Source organism: Borostomias antarcticus, assembly GCF_949987555.1.
Source record: "Borostomias antarcticus genome assembly, chromosome: 17".
Lineage (NCBI taxonomy): Eukaryota > Metazoa > Chordata > Actinopteri > Stomiiformes > Stomiidae > Borostomias > Borostomias antarcticus.
In genome coordinates, this window is record NC_140250.1 from 4,827,320 (window position 1) to 4,854,135 (window position 26,816).

At 41.0% G+C, this 26,816-nt stretch overlaps 1 protein-coding gene across 4 annotated transcripts in view; it reads left to right on the top strand.

Moving 5' to 3' along the window:
* LOC311320225 (nuclear factor 1 B-type) overlaps positions 1-26,816 on the top strand; it is a 76,020-nt gene that overhangs the window by 40,372 nt on the left and 8,832 nt on the right. For 3 of the 4 annotated variants that reach the window (XM_084451936.1, XM_084451935.1, XM_084451937.1), the window contains 8 exons: positions 4,579-4,647; positions 12,134-12,254; positions 12,495-12,616; positions 14,035-14,169; positions 14,366-14,550; positions 16,830-16,968; positions 18,763-18,845; positions 23,354-23,442. In XM_084451936.1, the coding sequence (XP_084308062.1) occupies positions 4,579-4,647; positions 12,134-12,254; positions 12,495-12,616; positions 14,035-14,169; positions 14,366-14,550; positions 16,830-16,968; positions 18,763-18,845; positions 23,354-23,442 (943 nt within the window). The remainder of the gene's footprint in view (positions 1-4,578; positions 4,648-12,133; positions 12,255-12,494; positions 12,617-14,034; positions 14,170-14,365; positions 14,551-16,829; positions 16,969-18,762; positions 18,846-23,353; positions 23,443-26,816) is intronic. The other variant, XM_084451938.1, reaches the window with a different exon arrangement.

A 26,816-nucleotide genomic window follows, 5' to 3' on the forward strand; every position in this document is an offset into this window, starting at 1 on the left:
CAGATTCTGAAATGTGCCTATGCACATCAGTTACATCTGACTTACGTTGATAGCTTATGCAAATTGTGTACTCGTATCCGGTACAGACGGTAGCAGACAGAATTTGCGAGGCTATAAGGAACCAATCTAAATGCCGATGGTGTCATTTTTTAATAGCCATTACAGTGTACATTCATTACCTCCGCCCCAGCGACAGCGCAGGGTGAGAGGTAATGTTTTCGTGGAGTGTGTGCGTGCGTGCATTTGTTTGTCTGTTAGCAGGATTAGGCAGAATATACTGGACTGATTTTCACGAAACTTGGAATGGTGTAACCTAGTCCAAACACGGCCGGCCATTCACCTCCATTAATTTTTTGAACCAGGATTATGCAAAAAATACCAGACCAATTTTCATGAAACTCGGTGGAGGGGTGTTAGCATGGGCCAATTTATCACTGATTACATTTTGGAGCAGATCTGAATTACGGGCCGGATCCATGAATGAAAACAAAACTTAGAATGAAGCCAGTTGCTTGTGTGGGGGTGCTAGAGACACAGGGTTTGGACTGGGGCGTATGGGGTGAGAGCCCGGCATGCACCGCACTGCCCCCACCAGCTGTGACCTGAGGGGGGCGCCACAGAACCGGCCAAATACAGCCACCCATTCACCTCCAGTCATTTTTTGGACTAGGATTACACAAAAAACATTCTATTCTCCACTCAAGACCAAAACATGCTCTCTGAAACTTCAATCCAGCTACTCTAGAATTACTTTGCCCTTGGTCAGTTTTAAAATTAGTGTGTTATTGTCCACCCTACAGTGTAGCATCATTATCGGTTGCCTTGGTTACAACCAAGCTTACTGGGTAGACCCCAGACTGCATGGTTGCAGACCTGGGTGTGTTCAATCACATCTGCTCTTGAGCACAGCCGTTTCTGCTACGGGGGAATAGCGTTCTTGGTTACACTGACTACGGCTATGTGGACAGAGCAGCCCTTTTAACCTGAGAAGAGAGTTGTGGACTCTGCCTAGTCTTGTTTAGCCTTTCTAACAATGCATAATCAATGTCAACTGTTAATACTCTTTATGACTATTTAGTAATAAGGCTATATTGTGGCGGCACGTAGCTTGGGAGGTAGAGCAGCTGGCTGGGGATTGAAGTGTCAAAGTGTCTTTGAGGCAGCAAGAGATTGATCCCCAAATTGTTTTGTGTGTTACACTGTCACCTCACAGCAAGAAGGTCCTGGGTTCGATTCCTGCATGGGCTATCTCCCGTGCCTTTCTGTGTCGAGTTTGCATGTTCTTCCGGTGCTCACTCGGGTTCCCTCCACATAGAACACCAATATAAAAAAACTTGCAGAAGAAAAGATGTTCTTCAGTCCTGTCCCTGGCCAGGACTTGGACTGAGCACTTGGACCTGGTCCCTGGGCGCCACTGATAAGGCTGCTGACTGACCCTGGAGGAGGACAGCTTGGATGGGTAAAATGCAGAGAATTAATTCCACTGGCGACCGCTGTAAATGCATGTGTTGTGTGTTGTGTGTTCTATGTTGCCGCTCACTCACATGTATGTTGGTGAGTGATAAAACCCTGGAGGTCATATAAAATTTCTGAAATCCTCCTCCTGTTCCCTTGACATTCTGCCTACAGGCTTTTTCAAAAATGTATCTTGCATGGCCTCTGATTTACTACATATTTTAAACACATCTCTTCTTTCAGGTGTGTTCCCACAAACCCTGAAAACTGCAGTTGTCAAGCCACTCTTAAACAATAATAAGCAAGACACCTCACAAATGAACAACTAAAGGCCCATTTCAAACCTCCCATTTTTAAGTAAAATTATTGAAAAAGCAGTTTTTCAACAGCTGAACAACTTCCTGGCACTAAATAATTGTTTTGATGTCTTCCAGTCAGGATTTCGACCACACCACAGCACCGAGACTGCTCTTGTTAAGGTCTTCAATGACAGCCATTTAAACACAGACAATGGCAGAATTTCAGTCCTAGTATTACTGGATCTCAGCGCTGCATTCAACTCGGTTGGTACAAAATAGTACTAGGCCAACTGGAAAACTGGCTGGGAATTTCTGGCACAGTGCTAGACTGGTTTGAATCCTTATTGAAGGACAGGAACTACTTTGTGTCTATAGGCAATTACAAATCTGAGTGGACAAAAATGACCCGTGGAGTTCCCCAAGGCTCCATTCTGGGGCCTTTTCTGTTCAACATTTACATGCTCCCTCTAGCTCAAATTATGGAAAACTACAAAATATGTTACCATAGCTACGCAGACGACAGACATTTATATCACCATATCACCAGGGGACTATAATCCCATACAAGCACTGAGTAAGTGCATTGAACAAATCAACGATTTGATGTGCCAGAACTTTCTTAAACTAAACAAAGATAAAAACGGAAGTAGACTGGAGCCAAAGAAGAATAATTAAAAGTCAGTGCTCAGCTTCAATCAGTAATGCTAAAAAACACAAACAAAGCCAGAAATCCTGGTGCAGTCATGGACTCAGACCTGAATTTAAACAGTCACTTTAAGACAATTATAAAGTCAGCCCACTCTCACCCGAAGAATATATCAAGGATTAAACTTTAAACTTTAATCATTAAAGGATTTAAGTCTCAGCAGGATCTGGAAAAACGTGCGTTTATCTACGGTAACCTGTAACGGTGTGTTTACAGGTCTCTCTAAAAAGATTGATCAGGCAGCTGCAGCTGATTCAGTACGCTGCTGCTCAGGTCCTCACTAAGACTAAGAAAGTGGATCACATCACTCCAATTCCGAGGTCTTTACACTGGCTTCCTGTCTGTCAAAGAATCAACTTTAAAATACTGCTGTTGGTTTATAAAGCACAATAGTTTAGGGCCAAAATATATTTCTGACCTGCCGCTACATTATGAACCATCCAGACCTCTCAGGTTGTCTAGCACAGGTCTGCTTTCTGCCCCCAGAGTTAAAACAAAACATGGAGAAGCCGCATTAAGTTTCTATGCTCCACATATCTGGAACAAACTTCCAGAAAACTGCAACTCTGCCTCAACTCTCAGTTCTTTCAAGACTGAAGACTTTTCTTTTTGCCTCTGCTTTTCATTAAATCAAATAATTATTCATTCATACACTGCACTGTAACTTGTATTCTTGTACTTTATTTTTCTTGCATTTTGTTTTAAATGTCCTTTTATAATGTGTTTCTTGCACTTTGTCTTGATGCTTTTAATGTCTTATATAAAGCACTGTAAATTGTCTTGTTGCTGAAATGTGCTATACAAATAAACTTGCCTTGCCTTGGTGTGTAATTGCCGTGTGGCAAATAAATTACCTTTGACGTCCAGTAATTATTATACTGTACTTTCAGTCACTCATAAAGTGTGCATGTTTATTGCAGGGCTGACTGATGTTTCAACAAGCATTTTCTTTTGAACAGATTTCTAGAGGCCTTTCTTCCTGTTATCTACCGTGGTTAATGAGAAGAAATCACAAGACAAGTTTATTCAGGCAGTATACTCAATGCAACTAAAATGTAGCATACTCAGATATAAGTAGTGTATCAGATCAGATTTACCTGTGCAATATTAATTTATTATATAGCAATTATACCATGGCCTGGTGAATATTCTTTTCTGATTGTCCAGCAGGTGTGCGTTAAAATTGTATAATGCAAACGTAGTTCGGCTGAAGTTTAATCACTGATCTAAATTAATGGGCTATCAAGCTGTATCTATTACATTAGCAATCCCATAGCCTACTGTACCTGATATTGCTAGCTAGCCATGAACGAAATGTAGGATACTGCCAGGGGTTAAATTGGGATTTGTTTTGTGGGGGGGCGCTGTGCTAGTGTGGCTTGCAAGGGTGCACAATTATGGGTGCGTACCATGGCAACAGTGATGGTGGTGCTTAATACTGTCTCATAAATAGCTAATATTTGAATTTAACGTATTCTTGATTAAATACTGTTCTAACACTTTGCTTCTCAATCCTATGCTGTGCTGCTCCACTCTGTGCTGCATCACTCTAGCTACTGCTGGGCTGGACGACTCAATCCTAGAATATATAAAAACACAAACGTTTATCAAACTCAACCTATGATAGATCGAGCCATGATCAGATTACCTAAAGCTAATTAATGAGCTAAAATAACAACTTCTACATTGTACAGTATGTTCTTGAGGAATTTAGCGTCATCGCGTCATCAAACAATGGATGACGCGATTCCTTTGTTCTGTAAATAGTGCCTTCTTTCTCCCTGGCGATCATACCCTGTGGCAGACAGAATTGCATAGTGAAAGCAAGGCTAATAATGAACTTATCGAAATGGCGGTTGTGTCATTTTCTACAGCCATTACACTGTGCATTCTATATTTATTTAATAATGATATATTCAAGCAAAAAGGTTGTCTGTAGTCTTTAAATCTATACTATTGAAGCTATCTAAAACTGCATATTATGCCTGCTTTCAGCAAACGCATTGTGTTGCCTCTGTGTATGAAATGCGCTATACAAATAAAGTTTGATTTGTACCTTTTCATATTTGATGTACAATGCATATGAATTCTTGATCGTTTCTCTGTTTGTCTCTACAGGTTATTTGGAAGACAGCTTCATCAAGTCAGGAGTCTTCAGTGTTTCAGAGCTAGTGAGAGTATCCAGAAGTAAGTATCATCACTATGTACACCCTCATACTATCTTTTATTGTTGATTCTGTAAAAATGGAGGTGAGAAATAGTGGTGTAGAAAATCCAGTTTTGCAAGTCTATCTCATTAGAACACAGAATGAGTGCCTTTGTATCTGCGTGTGCGTGTTTGTGTTTGTATAGACATGCCTGCCCTACTCAAAGACGATGACAGATGTTCTTTCAGGAAACTCTGTTTTCATCTAGATGAGTACAATGTTTCCCTGAGGCTCGATCTACCTGTACTACCTGCAGGGTGGGATGACCTGTAACATGCCGAGTAATACTTTGAACTCAATGACATACAACCAACACAATGTTTTGCCAAACTAAAAACTAGGGCGATCAATTAATTTAAAAAAAATCTAATTAATTACATGATCTGTAATTAATTGAATCAATTGCAATGAATCACTTTTTTTTCCTGGGAAAAGCCCCCAAATTAAGATATTTAAATTAAAAGAAATTATTGTAGCAGACAAGTAAAGCATTGAATAGACATTACAAAAGGTGGCTTTAGAAGTCAATATTGTTTTATAAATTATTATTTGCAATATCTTGTTATTTGTCAGGCTATTAATCAATCTGAGCAGCATATTCAGCTTGCACCAATATGTCCATGGATTTTCAAATCTATTGTGCCTCTTGATGGCGGCTTGTACTGTAGTTGCATTGGAGGTCGTAATTTGCAACAATTGGCTTCCATAAGCCCTTGTCTGTACCATAGCAAAATTGACCTGCAGTCCATAGCAATTCATTTTGCGTCCTCAGTTTATCTGAGGTAGACATAGCCGGTCACACTTTACAATAAGGGTCACAAAAAACATTAGTTAACTGTTAACTAATGCTTATTTAGGGTTAGGTTACTAATGTTAATTAATACCTTAGTTAAGGTTAGGGTTAGGGTTAGGTGAGTTAACCTTAGTTGACATAAATAACATTAGTAAATGGTTAATAGAGACATTAGTTAACTGTTACTTAATGCTTAATAATGCATTAACTAATGCTTATTAATGCACCCTTATTGTAAAGTGTTACCACATAGCCTATTCATTCTGTACTGTCTGCTCTCTGTAGCCTATGGGGTCCGCTGGGAAAAAAAGCGGTTGAATAATAAATAAATAAAAATCAATTAATTTGTGTTATTTTTTAATGTGTTAGTTTTTGCATAATTAATTGATCTCATTAATGTGTTAAAATTGACAGCCCTTCTAAAAACACAAATGTTTTGCACTTCTTTATTAGGTTTCTAAGCCAAACAATTTTTTTTACAGGTATGTAGCTTTAACACCAGTCATTTTGATGAGGGTGCTAGCTATACTACACTAAGTTATACTATACTGACCTGAACTTCTGGAACGTCACACGTGTTTGTCTGTAGGTTAAAAGTGATGAGAGTATTTATGCACATCTATTATAGCTTTTTAAGTAAGTAGCCGTGAGAACCAGTGGTTCTCGAGCCTAGTGGCCCATAGGGCAGGAGCCTATCTCCTGATTCCTTAGCGTAACGCAGCTTGATGTACAAGTCCACCCCCTGGACATGACGCTAGTATGTCGCAGGGACTTACCCCCAATCCAACCCTTGATGCTGAGTGCCAAGCAGGGAGGCATTGGGTACCATTTTTGATAGTCTTTAGTATGACTCAGCAGTGATTGAACCCCCAACCTCCCAATCTCAGGGTGGACACTCTAACCACAAGGCCACTGAGCTGGTTATCATAGCTTTGTAGATGAACAAATGAACAATCTGTGTGGTCAGGGGTGGCCAGCCTGTTTGGATATACAGTAGGTCACCTGTGACAAAGTGGAGCTACAGTAAACCACATCCAGTGGTTTTAGTGTGGTGGCTGCAGCATGCATGTATCCATAGTCAAGTGCCAACAGAAAAGTTGACTGGACAATTTCCTTCATATTTTTGTTGCCTCATTTCTGACATGTATTTCTCGTTTTTGTTTGTGTTTTGATTGTCTAATTGTATGGTCTACTCTAATTGATAGCTCTATTGATAGCTGAGCTATCTTGCTATATTGAGCTTGAAATGATAGCTTGTCATCAACCCAGATCCCAAAAATATTAATGAAACTAGAAATGGTGCTCGGAGAGCACAGACCTCCGCCCATTAATGCATTTCCCGATTTTGTGCTGTATTTGTTAGGTTGAGAGCTTTATGCTAGTCCAAACCCTGTTTCTCTATGACCTTTCCATGTTGGGATATGACCGTTTCAAACCATTGACAATAAATGCAGGGAATTTTTTGCTCTAAATCAAAAATGAATGGAGGTGAATAGCCGGCTGTGTGGCGCCTTCCTTGGGTCATAGCCGGCGGGGGGCAGAGCAGTGCACTCTGGGCTCTCTCCCTGCACATCCCAGTCCAAACCCCATGTCTCTAGTGCCTCCACACGGGGAGCTGGCTTTGCTGAAAATGTTGTCTTAATTTGTGGAACCGCCCCGTGATTGGGATCTGCTCCAAAATTTAATAATAATAATAATAATAATAATAATCAATTTTATTTGTAATGCACTTTACATTTCAGTAAAATCTCAAAGTGCTACAGATGTGCTTAAAGGTGCTAGGATTAAAAGCAACAGAAAGATTACTCTTTGATTGATTGACTGGAAAGATTGATCAGGCAGCTAAAAAGGTACAAAACAAGAGAAAACTAAAATGATTAATCAACAAAATGCTCTGTTAAAAAGGTACGTTTTAAGGCCTCGTTTAAAGGCATCCACAGTCTGCGGTGCCCTCAGGTGGTCGGGAAGGGCATTCCACAGACTGGGAGCACCCGAGCAGAAAGCCCGAACCCCCATAGTGCGGAGCTTGGTCCTGGGGGGTTTGAGGAGGTTGGTGTAATGGGTACTAAGTGGGCCCATGCTACATGCCACCAAGTTTCATGAAATCCAGTCTGGTTGAATGAAACAAATGAACAAAGACACACCACCAAAAACATTACAGTACCTCTCGCCTTGCGCTATAGTATATAATTGAGGTTATAGGTTGAATAAAGTAGGCTGATGAATTCCCTGGGTAGTTTTACTGTACCTCTCTTGGCTTCTCTGAGACACTATGAAACTCAATTATTCATAGCTGCATAGCAATAGTGCCTTTCAGTGAGGATATACATTAAGAAAAAAATACCCCTGTCTGTGTTGATATGCAAAATCTTTATTGCTCTCACAGCCACAATCATCAAGAAAAAATGCAGCTGTCTGTGTTGATATGCAAAATATTTCTTGCTCTCATAGCCATGATTGGCAGTATTTAATTATGATAATGAGACAGCAAAAGAGAGTTGTTGGCAGTCTGAGGATGGGTGTGTGTGAGGAGGCGTGTTTGTGTGAGGACAGTGCATTAAAACACAGCCCCATTTCCAATGCCCCTGGGACAGAAGCACGTGGCTAAAGCCTGGGTTGAGGTCTGCCAGTGCCAAGGCTGCTGTGGATTGCCAATGCAGCGGCTGGCGTAGCTCATGCCAGTGGTGAACCTCAGACCACAACAGACAACACCACACACTCCAGTCTTTCAACGACTCCAAACTAACCACCCAGTACTCTTTTGCAAGTCTTTCTGCACAGTCAAGAGAGAAAGGAACTGCACAAGTGCTTCTCAAAACACTTTGCTCTTCTCCCTGAAAATAATTCTTACCACAGGAAAAAGAAACATCTTTCCACACACCATAAATAAGTGACATGCATGGTGACTATATACTGTTGTGTTAAAAACCTACAGTAGCAGGTGATGATTATATTGTTGATGTACTATTAGAGAGAGCTCTTTTGGATGTGTTAGCTGAGCAAAGCACCAATTAAAAAGAGCTGGTGGGTTTGGCCGCAACCCAACTGCCCCGCACACACTGGCAAAGACAAGTGCAATAGGTATTTTGGATTTTTCGTTGCACATAAAGGTATGTTTGCATAAATTGAGCAAAGTTTGCCTCGAACCTATCAAAGCGGTATAGGCACAATGGTATTTCAATGTACATTTCAACATGGACACACATAAAAGTACAATTTTAAACTATAGTTTTGTTGGTATGCTCTATTAAACTCTTCTTTACATTTTCTTATGCCTTTCGTATTAACGTGGCAAGGCCCATTCTGTACCTCAAAATATTTATTTAAAATTCCCCCATGAATACATTTGCAGAAAATACATGTTACAATCATTCATTTATTGTGATTTCTTCATGGATTCCAAATCATATACGTGCCTTCAATCATCCGCAAATTACATTTAGTTATTATAGTATAGCCTAGATCAGGTGTGCCCACACTTTTTTGGCTTGTGAGCTACTTTTAGCGACAACATTTTGTTCACAAGTTCACGATCGTACAGCCAGGCTACAGACCAACACAAAAGAGTTTGTGGTTGGTTGTTTACTTGAAACACAAGAAGGGTATTTATTTATGAGCGGTTTTGGGGGTGGGTTGTGTGGGCCACACATCCGACGTGACGACGTGTGCAAGTTAAGACTGCAAATGTAGACTTTAGATAGCTACTGTTCTTTCTAGCTAGCAAGCTACTGTTCTTAGTAGCTACATAGTATAGCATTCTTACTAGCATTGTTACTAGCTACCATTCTAGCTAGCCTGCTAGCTACCATTCGAGCTAGCCTGCTAGCTACCATTCTAGCTAGGTAGGTGGCTTGCCGCTAGTATCACCGTGCACAAGCACCATGCACGTGGACATGGGGGAGGCAGATTTACGAGGTTGGACCCATGAGTGGAGCAACTCAGAAGGTGCTCCGGATCTTGCTGGTAGAGATTTGTAAACTGAACACAAAGAATGCTGGCAGGCTTTGGGCCAGAACACTTTTCAGCAGGCTGTCACCTCCGCTCAGAATGACAATCCGGCCAGGAGGTTATGTTTTCAGTGACGTGTGTTTGGGAGTTTGGGGGGACAAAGGGTTTGACTGGTGGGTGCAGCGAGAGTGCCTGGATTGCAACATTCTGGCTTACGGAAGTCAAGACCAAATCAAGACCTGGAGCGGTGGGCTAATACGCCTAGTAGCCTAGTAGGATAGTAGCCTAAACACTGATTAGTGAAGTAGGGGAGTAGGCTATTGAGTGCTGTGCCCTAAGGGGGGTGGATTTTAAGGGGGTGTATTTTATCCTGTCATTCCTCTTCGTGGCGCTTGGCCATATAATGGCTTTGTAGTTGAAAAAAAACATCAGTAGCCTAGGCTACTTTAGTTTTCCTGTATGTTTTTACATAAAAATGCCAATGCTCAGCGCCCTTCTGATGTTGTGAAACCCATCAGGGCATGCTTTGAAAGCGCACCCCCGTGCTGCGTGTGCGTGCTTCGTTGGTCCTGGCATACCCAGTTCTAGGACCCACCAGACGCCACTGACCCCTACGTGCGTAGTTTCTCTTCCTATCTGCATGTGGCATTGGGAGTAATAACAATGTCAGAGAAGACCCTGTGCAAGACCCCACAGTATGCTACTGCATTATAGACAGACAGTCCTCATTACAATAGGAGTAGGACTCTTCAAATCCTATAGTAATTCATTTTTGTATGGGATGTGATGCACCAGTCGCTCTACGCCTACATGTGGTTTATTTTCGTTGATTAGACTGACTGTTGACTGGCACAGCTTTAGGTGGTGATGGAGGAATGAGCTTAATGTATTGATGCTTTTTTGTGCATGGCTGTAAGCCAGCGCACCTAGTATAGCGTTTGTCTGGTTATCACTCCCTCCCTTCCTCCGTTACTGCGGACAATGTTGGCCTGCATTTCTCTGTTGGCACCACAAGAGGCAGTAGTCCCAGCACACCAAAATCAAGAAGAACACCAAAATCAACCCGCCGATCTCCACTGCACAAGTAGAGTAGTGAGGAGAGCATTGGACTCCCACCCGGGAGACTGGGGTTGAAGAACAGATGGGGATGACTTTATGGGACTATACCCCAAACCTCCACATGTTCATCCTTTCACTCCAACCTTTACCCCTTGCCTTATAGATCAGATCCTGTCCCAACCCCAACCCATATTCTAACTCCAACCTACACTAGGGACTGGAAGAAGGACACCAAAACCAACCCACCGATCTCCACTGCACAAGTAGAGTAGTGGTGAGAGAATTGGACTCCCACCCAGGAGACCGGGGTTCCCGGTGGGGATGACTTATCATCAGTGTAACTGCTTTAGCCACTGACCACTACCATTAATGTTATAGAAGCTGCTGCTAGTTGTTGTGAGCTCATGAGCTAACTGGCTATCCTGCTCTTATTGTGCTGAATCAAGTCATTTCAATTCACAGCTATTTCAGTGGCATGACTAGCTTTCGTCCTACCAGTCCTGAACAGAAACAAGCCAACCTCGCACATAAGCCAGGCTGGACCTGGCCTGGTTGGACTAGGATTACACAAAAACTACCAGACTGTTTTTCATGAAACTCGGTGGAGGGATGTAGCGTAGGCCAATTTAGAAACCATTCAATTTTGGCATGTACAGGGCCACAAAATCCATTCAGGGGTGGAGGTCTGCTCTCTGAGCACCATTTCTAGTTGAGTGTTGTTTTCATGTTTACCTGCTCTGTGACTGTCCCAGTACTGTATGTTACAGTTTGTGTTTAAAGCTCAATGAGATACATTTTTTTACGGTTCATTATTCACCTTTACTTGCTATTAGTTTATGAATTGGCCTTAGCAAGACCCCAAAAATCATTTTCGTGACATTAGACTGCATGAGACCCTGTGAATTTATTATTTTAGAATTTCGCTGTACTGGCTAGTACACTGGTGGGAAATCTTGTAGTGGAAATGGAAGTGACACGTCACAATATCAGGAAGACAACAAACACTTCGCGAAACGAAATCTACATGTACATAAAAGAAAGAAGACCGGTATTTACCTGCATTGAAGCCATCCTTCCAGAAAGTAGCTACAATCTTCCAATCCAGTCTGCGCCACGGGCATTTGTTATCATTTTTTTCCCATCGTTACAGCGAGTGAGTAGGGGATTGTGGGAAGTGTGGGGCTGCCAAAATGGCGAGTTATCTCATGTAGCTTTAATGTATTGCTACAGTATTATATATATATATATATATATATATATATATGATATCATATTTGAATTTTCATGCAAATGGACAGTAAATTATATCGTATTGTATCATAATTCAGTGGAATCTACTGTAAAAAAAAAAAAAAAAAGATAGGGGTGAGGGGTATTTTTTATCATGACAAACCCTTTGCAATGGCTTGGATAGAGCACTTCTTTTTTTTTCTCCTTTTTTTTAAAATTTATTTTTAATATTTTTGGCTCTGTTGAGAAATTATGAAATAGAATATCAATCACATGGTAATCTCTTAACTTGTTTGGTATGTGTGCAGAACCGATCATTTTTAACATACACCATGTGGTAGACCACCGCACAATGAACTACTGTATGTTAACAATGTACCCGAAACCATGTAATAAATTATTGAAAATCTTTCCCTTTTCTCTCCTCCATCTGCAGCGCCCATCACCCAGGGGGCAGGGGTGAACTTCTCCATGACAGACATGCCTAGTCAGCCGTACTACCATGATCTGAACTCCAGTGTGGGGCTGCATCGATCACTCTCCTCCCCTCCTGGCAGGTCAGTCAAAGTCAAAGTCAACTTTATTTATATACTGTAGCACTGTTCAAACAAACAAATGTAGCACACACTGCTTTACAGAAAAATGAAAAACAGTTAAAATAAAAAATAAGAGAATAAAACACAACAAATCACATATGGTAAAATAGAACGTGGCGTGAGCGTGGAAGCAATACTGACAAGCGATGCAGTGACACCTGTCACACTACTAACATCTACTTTCTCATTCATCCCCCTCAGCAAAAGGCCCAAGACGATAAACATTGAGGAGAGCATGGAAACCAGTCCCACTGGACCTGATTTCTATTCCTCCCCCAGCTCACCGGCAAGCGGGAGCAGAACCTGGCACGAGAGAGACCAAGGTGAGGAGAAGCTAGTGGAAGTTACTGGAATACTCAGAATACTGTCTTTAGAAATATAATATTGATCCCTCTCACATGATTTCCTTGAAGATGATATTAGTCATTGCATTGCATCAATACAGTAAAAAAAGTTAACAATGCAAGATTATTCTTACCCATCTATTCTGAGTATACCAATAATTTTAGCTCTGATCTGCTTTCTATGTTACCAGTTTTACTGTCCTTGCTGCTCCCTATATCCAATTTTGCCTTTAATTACCTACAATTGACAAACCTTATGACCCCATGTTGATCCTTGTGTTCTCTCAACACAAACCTATTCAACTCCGCCTTCGTACTTGATCACATGACAGCTTCAGGCCACATCATACACACAACTGTCTTGCTCTATATCCAAATCAGTTTTTATCACACTTCATGTCCTTTATGCAAACACTGTGAATCACATTGTCGATCTTCTTCCAGTGAAAGGAAGTGCTTATTTTTATTAGTGATGATTTAGAACTTTCACAAAGCATGTGTCTGTGGATTTGATTAGCATTGCTATTATTTTCTTCCTGGCAGATTGTAGTTGGAATAAACAAGCCAGTTCTCTCTACAGAAAATATTGTATGCAAGGAATGTATACATACTGTAGTAAATTTTCCCCTATCATATCGAAAATGGTATTGAATATCGATATTTTTAAAGGTATTGTACCGAAGTTAGAAATCACAGTATCGTGACAACACTAAAAACAACACAAATATTGGCTGAGAGATAGTCCTACAAGTGTCATCGAGACGACAGTAATGAAACACCTTCTTTGAAGTTTTCCCCCAGCTGTGACATGAGTATTGAACACTATTTTTGTCAACATTTTTATATCGACTGTTGTATAGGACCTTATACCTGTAACAAGGCTTATGACGCTAAAATACCAAACTCGTCCTTTAATGGTCTTGGCCACAAGGCATGTGATTCCCTACAGCCCATAGCATTTGCCTATACCCTTTGTACAAGAGCACCGCTGTGTTCACATAACCATCTAGGAACTCTCTGTTGGAAACTGTTTGGAAAAGGGCAGGCACTTTCAATAATACTTGGCAGGTGATTGGTTGGTGGTGGATTGATGGTGAACCATCAGAAAGGTCTACTGTATCTTCAACTTCAAACACACCTCACTGTCATAAACTCGCCCAGAGTACAGTAGCTGTTTGTACTGTATTTCAAATTCCTCAAAACCAACATTGATTGGCGAGATCGCTTTTTAGGCTCAACATTTTCTCTATGCAGAGTATCCAGACTGATTTGCAAGTAAAAACGTGAGCTCGCAACATCAGGATGGTCTGACGAGGCTTCTGTGTTTGGGCCCTTAGTGTGTTTTCAGGACAGTGAAAGGACTTCCCCCTTATGGTGTTTGCGTTTGTCCTCTCCAGCTGACATGTCCTCTCCCACCATGAAGAAGCCGGAGAAGCCGCTCTTTAGCCCCACCTCCCCGCAGGACTCCTCGCCACGACTCAGCACTTTCCCCCAGCATCACCACCCCGGCCTAACAGGTGTAGGACACAGTGGTAAGCAGCACTTTGTGGTTAACTAATTAACTAACAAATTTCCCCTCAGCAGCAGTCATAGAGGGACTTACTAAATAAAAGTAGATGTAATTCACTATTGTATGTTTACCTACATTTTGTTTTTATGTTGGCTTACAGTACATTCTTCAATATTATCTTGTATACACTATCACTCTCTGTTCTCTTTTTCTCTCAGTTATTTCAACGCGGAGCCCCCCTCCACAGTCGCCCCTGCAGTTCTCTGCCTCTGCCATCCTGCCCCCAGCCCCGTCCCCCTACTTCTCACACCCCACCATCCGCTACCCACCCCACCTAAACCCTTCCGACTCCCTCAAGAGCTACGTGCCGTCATACGACCCGTCCAGCCCACAGAGCAGCCAGGTCAGTAGCATGTTTAGCAGGTTTTTCTCAACGCAGAAAGATTTGAGTCGACATAGTTTCTCCGTCCTTCATTCCAAATTCAAATCGTTTCACTGTTGCTTTCTAGTTAAAACAGTAAGTACAGTGCCAACATTCCGAATATGAATTGCATTCTTCCTACAGTATATTACTGGAAAGCAGAGTTTCTCAGCTTTCTGGAAGTGGAGTTGTTTCAAATAGTCTATTGTATAAGTAAATTCATTTTATTTAGTGCATTTAAGAAAAAAGAAAAAAATTATCGCAGTAACCATAAGATATTTATTATGAGGGCACAGACCTTGACAGGCACTGCACTATAGACTGTGTAAAAATATGAAATTGAAATGAAATTATATTTTAATGTAGCCTATCAAATATCTTATTGTATTGATTCGCTTTGTTTATGGCTACCTTGTTTTTTATGTAGTTCATTATCTGCCATAATTGCTTTTTGCAATAATAAATAAAAACAACTTGATTTTCTGAGCCTGAAATAAGATTTAGAAATTATTTTCAGTCATTAAATTCCCCTCAGTAAAAAATATATATATATATTTTTCTCTTGATGTAAACTTTGAGTAAGATTAAAATTAAGCAGTGACAATATGTTGCACGTTGATATGGTGGGCTCAAGGCTTCCCATTTTTATACAAATGCTTGGATGGTGCTTGTATGATTTAAGAGGTTATTCGTGACTGTCAACACTCATAATGTGACAGTATATATTTTTGCAATATTTGGACAGTTTTGATTTGTCCAATTTTGTGTTTCTTCATGGTGAATTTTATTGGAGAGAGAAAATGTGTGTTTATAAAGAAAGTAAAAGTACTTACGTAAATAAATAAATAAAATCACAGTAGTGCATAATTCAGTATTTATTTCTAATTGACAATAAATCAAACATGGGACTGAAAAGAGAATGGTGACTGGAGCGCTGCTGGTGTCCCTCTAACCACCGGTGCTCATAGAGGGGAATGTAGACTTGAAAAAGGAAAGATCCAGGCACTCAGGATGGATTAGATAAAGTAGTAAAAAGCCTTATTTTCATTGGGCTATATGAATATTAAAAACACCAACATGTTTCGGCATAAAGCCTTTCTCAAGGTGTGCCGGACAAGAGCTGATGGGACTTTATGCATTTGGATTGAAATTGAGTCTTGTGTTTATGGGCCAGACGAGCGGGTCGGTCTCTTTTAGATGAGAGCGCCGTGAGATATTTATGTGAGTTTTATACTCCCACTGTTCTCACTGTAAACAAAGGATTCATAGATGGCCAGATCTCCAGGACTCGGGAGAAAACCACAGGGAATGATAAAGGTTGTGAATATTTGCGGTTGCCGGGGCTTGGCTCTTTTGCAGAAATTAACGGGTCCTCTGCTGGGGTGCTAGGGTGGGGGAGGGAAGGGGGGTGAAAGCAGAGAGGGTGGGGGGAAGGGGGGACTTGGCAAATAACACAGTTCTTATAACCCAATGGATGGGATCCAAAAGTTTTTTTTTTCTTGCTTTAACACAGATTATATTACACTCTAATTAAACATTCTATTCACATTTGAAGGAACCTTGTAGACAATACTTTTTGCCTATTTGAGATTTGGACTGAGGGCGCTGGGGAGTCAATCTGCCTGCAAAAGTAGCTTCTCCTACTTCTCTACTGTCCCACACTCTGAGAGTTCATAAATGCTTCTGACATGGTTTTAGTTCAGTAATTTACATTGTTTTGGTTCCAGAAGTACAGTAATTGACATGGTTTTAGTTCCAGAAGTACAGTAACTGACAAGCTTTTAGTTCCAGAAGTACAGTAACTGACAAGCTTTTAGTTCCAGAAGTACAGTAACTGACATGCTTTTAGTTCCAGAAGTACAGTAACTGACAAGCTTTGTTACAGATGTACAGTAACTGAAACAAGACAGATCTTGTTCTTTCCCCCTCAGATCTCCCCTTGTGCACTTTAATTGCAAAGACATAAAATTATATTTGTACTAGATTCACATTCATTGATTTTATATTGCCTCACCAAAGGGAGCTTTACTGTTGTTGTTGTTGTTGTTATTATAATAGTTATTAAAACCTTTCAAGAGTTGCAGTAGCTAATTTCTCGTTAGGTAGGTACTTGTCTTTGACAATGAGCATGGTGTCACTTCACGGAGTCTACCTACTGTATAAATACTTTTTGCATAAAAAAAACAAACAACTAAATCAGTGATCAGTAAATGGGATACACAGTTGTATAATGGGTCTTGCCTTCTTCTGTTCTCTCCCAGCCCAACAGCAGTGGCCAGGTGGTGGGGAAGGTGCCAGGCCACTTCACACCAGTCCTGGCCCCCTCTCCACACCATGGTGCTGTGCGACCCGTCTCTCTCTCCATGCCGGACACCAAGCCCATCACCACATCAACAGAAGGTTTGTCTTTCCTCCTCTGCCTCTGCCTATTGCCAAGCCTTGAGGATGGGGAAAACCTTTGAAGCCATAGGTGTTGCTAAAGCGCTATAAATCTCTGAAGCCAGAGGTGTTGGTAAAGCACTATAAATCTCCGAGGCTTTCCTGCCCAAGAGCGGTATTCTTTGATTTCAGAGACCTTGTTATCTCTCCAGTGTCTTATCTCTCCATAGATTTTCCTTGCTCGTGCCCCTCTCGTCATGTCCCACCAGAAGAAATTTACTACCAACTGATATTTCATTGCATGTATTTGCTTAAAATTATCTATTTCATTTGAGCAACTTTAGACTCAAGAAAGATAAGATAATATAACCTCAATTGTCAGTAAAGCTGGGCATACTGTACACTGCAATTTCTAGACCGACATCTGTGTTTAATTTGGTGCATTCACATGGGATAGGCTGTATTTTACTCGAATTTACTGACATTATCCCCTGGATATACAGTTGGCTACTAATATTCAGTGAAGCAGGTCATTTTATATATGACAAATTATTATTTGAAAAAGTTACTACTATTGTTTTTGTTTTGTTTTTTTGTTAATTTTTTAGGTTACACACCTCTATAAGTGGCTCTGCAGTGGGCATTCAATTGTTCTGCAGTGGGCATTCAACATTCAATAAATGGCAGAGTTCATCAACTGCAAAGTAGATTTGTACCCACGTTATTTATCCTGTTTATCATTTTGAATTAAGCTCAAATTAGTGTGCGGGTTCTCATTCACTGTGCAAGTTCTCATTCACTTAGCCTATAATTTTCTCACATTATTTTCTTACATGATACTGTACTTGCTGTGAGATGTTGCAGTTAGGGCTGTAGTGGAGGCTAAATGCACGTAAGCACGTTTACGCACCTCCTACATTCACGAAATAGCATTTACCCACCTCTAAATAGTGTTTACACACCGCTAAATAGAGTTTAAACAATAAAATTGGCTAGAGTTAAGAGTTGCTTATTGTTTTTTTCAGCACAAGCTGTAGTATATTCAAAATTGCAGCATTTACAGTATCTGTGTGACCAATCACGTCGTCGATGTGGCAGGCGGGCTCGCAGCAGAGATGTTTGGGGCTCGCTTGCTTGCTGTAACTTTATAACCAGCTACAGTATGCGTCTGCACACATACAGCCACACCAAATCATTGCTAACACGTCTTTTGAGTGTTTGCAACACAACTGCCCATAGGTCAAAATTGTGTTCTACGATTGCACAAGTCTCAGCACTAGCAGTCATGGTTGACACTGTCGTACTGTCGTATACTATCGTACAGTTTGAGCACCGTCGTCAGGTCCGATCATGGCTGACACTGTGTACAGTGTGAGCACGCACATATGCATATATACATATCAGGGATTCTCTAGCTTAAACTGAATAAATACCACACGTGTAACATGAAACGAAACACGTAACTAAGACATCTACCGGAATTATTTTTTTCCTATGGACAGAAATCCGAGGATTAGTTATTTTCTCTCTCTCGCAGCTGCCCCGCGATAACAGGCAATAAGCAGGTGACAAGCTTTGTGAAGGTAGTTCTAGGGACTAGGGAGTTCTAGGGACTAGCCCCAGGGGGGGGGGGAGTACTGGGGGCTTTCTGTAGAGAAAGCGTTTATTGCAATTGTTAAAATTGCACATTGTATGCCTGACTTAAGGGGGAAATTGTGTCCCACACTGAACTGTTCCTTTCTTTCTTTGTGTGTGTGTGTGTGTGTGTGTGTGTGTGTGTGTGTGTCTTCACATATACACGTCTGTGTTCATCAGGCTACTCAGCCCCAGGCACCCCCACAAGCAATCGTTTCGTAGGACTGAGCCCTAGAGACCCGGCCTTCCTCCATCAGCAACAGGTGAGACATCAAATCCTGTTACAGTACAGCGTCTTCCCCTCCACCCATCTCTCCTACTGTTACAGTACAGCGCCTTCCCCTCCACCCATCTCTCCCTCCGTTTCGTGTGCAGTGCCTTTCCCTCCAGGGTTAGGGTCAGGGTTAGGGTTAAGTTATATACCTTCCCCTCCACCCATCTCTCCCTCTCACCCTTAGCCTCTGTCTCCAGTGGATTCTGTAAGGGTAAAAATTAGTTCTGTACAATGTTACAATGGGAAGACAAGGGGTTGGGGTCACAGAGAGGTTTGGAGGATGTGTGTGTTTGGAAAGGGGGGCTAATAGCCTTGGCCAGTTGGTTATCTTTACACTTAGGGTGGTGTGGAAAGGGCAGCCCTTCGGTCTGTGTCCTGAGAACTTCACACCTGGGACTGGGAGGGTCAACATCCAGATTTATGGAGGGGAAAGGGGGAGTTGCAGAGCTTCTGGTTAAAAGCAGAGACACAGATCAAATTGGCGCACTCTCTCAACTGACCAGCCTTGATGCAGGTTGCTTGACAAGAAGCCACACTCGAACACTCCTTGGATGAATAAACTCTGGTAACTCTGTTCAACGGTTCTTCTTAACCCATATTGAACGAGAAATTCTACAACAATTCGAGACATGATCAGGTCATATTCTCATGCCTTGTACATACAGTCAGACAAATGATAAATAGCACAGCCATTATACTATTTTTATTTACTGGTTATGCGTTTCGGCCTTAAGTCATCATGAGCATATTCTCCACCACTTCAACTATCCCTCCTACCGAGTACCCGATTCTACTCTTAAATCCAGGAGTCATACACATTTTTATACTTCATCTTATGCCATTATACACCACGCACTATACTTGCCATTACTCTTTGAAATCAATCTCATAATCAATAATACTATTTTAACGTACCATACTGTGTGAGATGGTTGTAGTTTAAAGGAACAGTTCAAAGTTTGTCATGTTCTCAGACCTCAAATCTGGTGTAAACAGGAGTTGATGGAGGTACAGTAGATGATGGATGATATATCTTTGTTTAGTAGCTGATGGATGATTTATATTTGTTTAGTAGCTATTACTACCATATATTATGTTCAGTACAGACTACCATGTCCCTTTATCAAATTTGTTGTCTTTGGGCAGGTCGCTAACCTTTTACTTATGTGTATGACTACCATCAATTAGATTGTCAGAAGTTGAAGACTTATTCAAGGATACAGTAGCATACTTGTGTCTCTCCTCAAAAATGGCTGTGTACTGTACACTCATTCTGAAAGATCTGTATATCACTGTAGTGCATTACCAGCCAGTGCTGAGTTTTAATATGCATTTCTTAGCAAAACGTATACACACAAATACACACTCACTAACACACGTACATGGGCACACAAGTGGGTGTTGCTGGCGTCTAGTGGCTGTCCCTGCAGTGAGCCTGGGCAGATGTGACAGAACAGACTATGCAGAGGATCGTGGTTGTGCAGGGTGAACCACCTGGTCTGGGCCAAGGTTTTTCCAACCACAAGTAATTGAAAGCATCTGCACACGGCTACATAATAATCACTGGTTTCTTCTCTGCCTCGTTCCTGTAGAGTATAATGACAAAGCCCTGCTCTGTTGCTCTCGCCAGTTTGGCTTAAGGTAGAGCAAGCGGAAAATGCTGCGTTTAGTAATGACGAGGTGCTTCTTCAAGGAGCAGCAAGGACTCTCTTGGCTAGTATTGCAGAGTTTGTATTCTATATTTTCTAGAAGTCCTGCTTATTCTATGTGATAAACACAAAGTCAATTCTCAACATCCTGTAAGCCTACTGTAGCTAAATGATATGTCTCATTGAAATAGATTTGGGCCACATGTATTTCGACTGGCCAAATCAGTGTTCTTTTGTTTTTGATGCGCTTTGGCAAGTTCTCACTGATTAGAGGTTGATCGAATTGTCTGCGGTATAATTATGGCAATACTAAAAGGAAACAAAACAAATTTGGGGCTAGAGTTGGGGCTAGAAATGATCTCAGATCAGACAATAAACCAGAAGAGAATCCACAGTGAAGGGTGGTACGTCACAAATTGGAGAATATAAACCTGGAGACACCTTACCTCTTATAGTGAATATAGTGAATTGTGGGTAATTAAGTAAATACTGTAATTGTGGATCCATAAGCAGTTAATTTAGCTGAAATTTAGCAAAGAAAATAGGCCAACCTTCCCACCTTTTCCCCCTAGCAACAAAAGGCTTAAGGGGTGGAGTGTCCATTTTGTTTACATTCTGCAATTTGTGATGTGTCCACTTTCATGGCATAGAATGATACTACAAGCTTACACCTTACAGTACAAAGTATAAATTAAAGCAGAAATACTGCAGAATAGGAAATGCTATAGCCATTTGTCATGCTGCCATTTATCTTTGTCTGTATTGTATATGACTAAATTAAGAGATTGGGCCTTTGAAACCAGCGGTTATTGAGATTAATCCCTCAGGAGTAAACAGTGTCATAGATACTCTCTCTTTTTGTAACTATGTCATGTCATTGGGATATTTATTGTGTGGTTTCATGATAGGTATTGACACTTTCACTAGCTGGCAGGTGAGGTGGATGGGTAGGAAAACAGACAAAGGTATTTCACTAATCGCAAGGCATCATATTTCAGTGGCACTGCTAAGTGCGGTCAGTGACACTGCTATCCCAGCTGTCAGCTGGCGAGAGGATCTTGAGTCTGTGTCTGTGTGGAGCTGGAAAGGGTTGTTACACTGCCTTCAATGAGAGTTTGATCTGCGGTTATGTTAGCATCTGACCAGAGGTAAAATATTGTAGAAAATGGAATGGGTGACATGAGAACTTACTGTTCTATCTATTATAAAAGTACAATATTATATTTTTTCATTTTACCTAATTGTTCTGATTCCCATCTTTAGCAAAATAAAACATGCAAGCACACACACAGACGGACACTAGCATCTGTGCATAAACACACAGTTACGCACAGGCACACACACATATACACACACATTCTGTCTCTCTCTCACACTCACATTGACGCACGCGTGCACACACACACACACACCCAAACACCTGCTTAGCAATTATTAGACAAAGAATCTGTTAACTCCTCCAGGGAATGCATCCATTGAATTCTTGTGGGAACCATCCGTGATCAGATGTAATTTTGTCTTATCTAAAGAAGGACGTTAATCCTCAATCTGCCCGCATCTGTTTGCTTATGTTCCCGGGCTACATCTCACATCCCATTACCCATGCCTCTCTGATCTGGCAGCACCAGCGGACAGATGGCAGGGCCTTGGTGGCATGGTGGCACAGAGCACCGGGAGCACGGCAGAGGCTGGTGCGGCCACCGGGTCTTTCTTTGAAGTTTTGTTAGAGCAGTGTGCTGCCGAGTACAGGAAGTTTGAGCTGGAAGCTTTTTTCAGTCAGCTTTGTGTTCGCCGTGAACATTTGCAAACATAAGCAAACAGTCTGAAAAGGCAGTTTGCGGTGAATAAATGGATGCTGGACTGAGGGAAATGTTATTGTGTGATCGAATTAATGAATTGAGTATCGGAGGCCCTTTTACTTCTAACTAGCGTTAAATTAGGTTGTACTAGCGGGACTACAGCCAAAATATATCATCCAGAAAATCATCATTTATCACAGAAGTGCTCTCCGTTCAAATTTAACGGTTCAAAGAAAACATGTTTGCCACAAACATTTACCTCTGTTCACTAGATTTGAACACAGCCCATTTCATTGAATGTTTATTTTCAATACAGGAAGTTTGTTTGGACCAGTTGCCCTAGTAACCGAAAATCCCATTGAAATTGTCTTCCAGAGACAATTATGCATTCAAGATTATCCTTTAAAACAACAACAGTGGCCACAGAGCTCAATGCAAAGGTTCTCAGGAGTGTTTTATTTAATTAATGTAGGCTATTTATTTATTTTCCCACACCCTCTGTGACAAAATAGTTCCTGCTGTCTCTGCTCCTTCGTGATGGCACGGGTGAGATTTGCCTCACTGACACTTAGCATTTGACAATAGGGTCAGTGATTTTATACTTCCCTGTTTGTGGTTCACTCTCCTTGGCTTGAACTTAAAAAAAGCCAATTTAAAGAGCAAGATTATACAGAGAACAGTTATAGTGAGTGAAGATGCATGAACCCAAAGGAATGCATGGATCCATAGGCTAACCATTAAGCCATTTGACACAACTAACACTTTGTAAAACTAACACTTTTTTTTACTTCCAGGTTAGTCAACGAGAATGTTATATGTATTGTGATAGCATGTTCTATGTTCTTTATTTTCTATCTTTCTATACATTTTAATTTCAGCATACATTTTTCATATTGAGATGAAGCTTAACTGTAATGGATAATGGTCAGGGACATCTGTTGTTTGTTTCAAGGCTGCTTTAGGCTGTTTTGCATGCAATATTGTGTCTAGTGAAATATAAGTAGAAGTGGTGCTGGCCCCATATCTGACTGCTAGGTTTCAATTGACAGCTGAGGATATGTGACTGGACCATGACTCAAAACGGCAGGCATTATGGCACCAGTGCCACTGAGGATACTTTGGGGATTGCTTGGCAAAGGTAAAGTTTTCATTATTTCCAACCGTTTCTCTTCTTTTGTTATAACCTGTTTATGATCACTAGAAACACACCTGCAGGGATGCACCTCTCTCTCTCTCTCTCTCTCTCTCTCTCTCTCTCTCTCTCTCTCTCTCTCTCTCTCTCTCACACACACACACACACAGACACACACACACACACACATTATTTGTATATGATTTTATATAACTGTGCCTACCAAACCTCCACCTTCAACTGTATAGAAATGTGTTGGATATGCCCAGGGAAACACACTTTCATCATCAAATACAGATGCAGGTTTAGTATACAGGTACAATGTCAATAACACAACACTGTTTTGCTTCACTTTTTACACTACCTTGATTGAAGGTGAAAATATTCTGTATATCTACATTAGCAAATTTCGAGATCATGGGTCAGATTGTTATATTGTTAAAATATATTTTAGTTTATATTACAGTAACTTATAAGTTTCCATGTTACTGCCATGGATGTATTAATAGAACTCATTGCTAAATTGTTAGATAAACACATTTGTCACATTTTACTGTGTATACGAAAATAAGTTATTTCCATTTTAAGCTTTATCTGTTAAATACACTCTTTTATCCAAAGCGTCTTGCAGTATGAACTAGTGGGCGCCTTACACGGCCTTGAACCAGCTACCTTTCAAGATTCAAGATTTCCTTATTGTGCTGTCCTTCATATAAATAAGGGAGTAAACTGCTTGGGTTCTGGCTCCTCAGCCTTGCAGCAACAACAGAATAACAATACAAGATGATTCAGACACTGGTCAGATGCTCTAACCATTGGCATACTACCGTCCCAATATTCCCATAGCTTAATAGTAGTGTTACTCCTACAGGGGTCAAGCACACTCGTCTGTCATGCTAATTACAGTCAAGAACATGGTATGTTCCACCAAAGGGAAAAGAGAGAGTGATTTTTTTCCTATCCCATTTTACCGTTGTTACGCTAGTAGCTTCTAGTTTTTCCTGCTTCTGAATATCTTTGTCCAATCAGCGTCAAGTCGTATTCTGTGGAGAACCGCCCCATTTGGACGATTTCAGTCTGGTTGAAAATCGTCCAGCTTGTTCTGACAGACTTACATGTAATATCATTTTTTCCCAAACTGTAGGTCCTGTAAAGGAATCTCTATGGGGCCCGGAGGTGCTTGCACTAACTTCTTTACAATAACACAGCTGGTGCCAAGCTAGTCACATTCAACATGGCTAGTGTTAAGAGCAACTCAAACTCAATTCAGTCATTAATTTGGATGAAATGCTTAAATTATGTGTGTAGGCCTTTATTTTATTTTTTATCACCGTCAGTGTAGCTGTTTCCTATATTGCAGAAAAACTCTGCGAAATCGTGACAAAACTCAGTCGGACACCGCATGGACAACTAGGTACAGGTAGGCAATCACTGACATGCGCCATCTCTCGGAGAAGGTGAAAAGTCATGAAACATCAAAGATGCTATGGTCAGTTTCCTGCAGTATGTACTGTAGCAGTAGGCTATCCCAAATCAAATGAAATAAAAAGATAAAAGTAGCCTACACAACACATACTCCCACTTTTAGATGTAAATGTAATAAGTAGCCTAAATAGTTTCATCAATTGCACATTATCAGCCCCAGTGCCACTGCTCTTTATTCTGAATTTGCTGCACCTAAATAAAACGTAGGCCTATGTGATAACAATAACAATGATTGTGAGTAAATTTATTTTGGGGACATTTTGACCAGGTTGAACACAAGTGTAAATGCAAATGTGTTTTCAATCCACATACTGTACCTTACGTTCGGTTGTTTGAGCTGGATAGAGCGATCTGATCTCAATTGGATCTCACTGGAGACATACAGGTGTAATCAGGTTAAATCATATCTACATACAATCATGATATGAGACACATTTTAATGCCAGATATAAAAGATCAGTCGCTTTGACTACAAAACTGATTTTGAGGTTTGAACATAGCTGGAAAGAGCATGTAGTCTGCCCCATAACATTCTGTATGGCATTGAACAATATCTTGGAGAATTACTTCAAAGTTCACAGTTAGTTGCTCATTATTCTCCAGTTCCCACTGTCTGAAGCACCACAAACACTACATATAAAAGACACTGTTTCATTAGATGAAAACCTAAAACAGCACAAATGCACAAAACAGTTCTATATGGAGCAAGCACATAAGTTGTCTTTCTTCCTGTCTAATTACTGTTAACAAACACATTTTCAATATAGATCACTGTATACCGATACCCTGACGAAGGCCCTGAGCTGGCTGGAACCTGTTGGTCTGATTTTTCCACTATGAACTAGCCACTTTTAATAAAGGCTTTTTATTTTGAAGAGTTGCTTTGGACGCCTTTTTCTTTCTGATACATGGGATACCTCCCCTGAGTGAGTCCAATAGAGCACCTTCATCACTCACTATGAATTTCATCTGAGGAACGCTGCATCCCTCTCCTTCCTCTGTTCTTGTTCATAGATCACTGTAAATTGTGTTTAGGATAACACTGTTTACATTTCTCGCTCTGTTATTATGGGATAGGTCGGCAGACAGAGGCAGATAGAGACAGTTACAGCAGTTTGCCAGTTGTGTTCAAGGATGCCCCCTGGTGGTTGGTGTGTAACTGCTCATCGAAAAAAAGCTTTATTAGATGAGATAGAAATGAGATGCTGAAATCAGCTGATATTGTCAGCAATATCAGCTGATTGGGCCTATGGAATGAGGGCATATGGGGACGTGGTTCCTTGGGAAGAGGTCACAAATGGTCTTTGTTGTCTATTTATTCTCTTTCTTCTTCCTCTTTCTTGCTCTTCTTTTCCATTTTTTCTTTCACACAGTGTAGTGCAACACTTGTTTTCACTTTGTTTTTGTTTACGGCTTAGGAATAAGTTGGATGGTTTAAGTAATCATATTTGTATCAGAGAAACTTAAGCACAGGTACAGTACTTGTCTGTGAGAGCTATAGTTGTACTGTACCACAGCAATCGTTAGGCAGCCAAGAGACGGGTGAGCAGCGAGCATTGAGAAATTCTCTTACTCGCTTACAATCCTCCAGGCGAGCGTGCCCGAGCAGGGGTATTGCGATATGCTGAGCGCGCCCACTCAGTGCCATCCGAGTAGCTCCAATCCTGGGTCCAGTATTGTAAATCAGCCTGGCCCCACCAGTGTCCAGTACTGATGTGCATGGTAAAATGGCTCTATTAAACGTTTAAGCAATGGGTCTATTACACGTTTTTAAACGTTTGTATTCTACATTTAAGCATGGCTAAAACCTGATACTGAACCGTTTCACACAAGTGACTCTACTCATCTATTACATGTACATTACATGTACAGCGGTGATACTGGGTTGGTGTGTG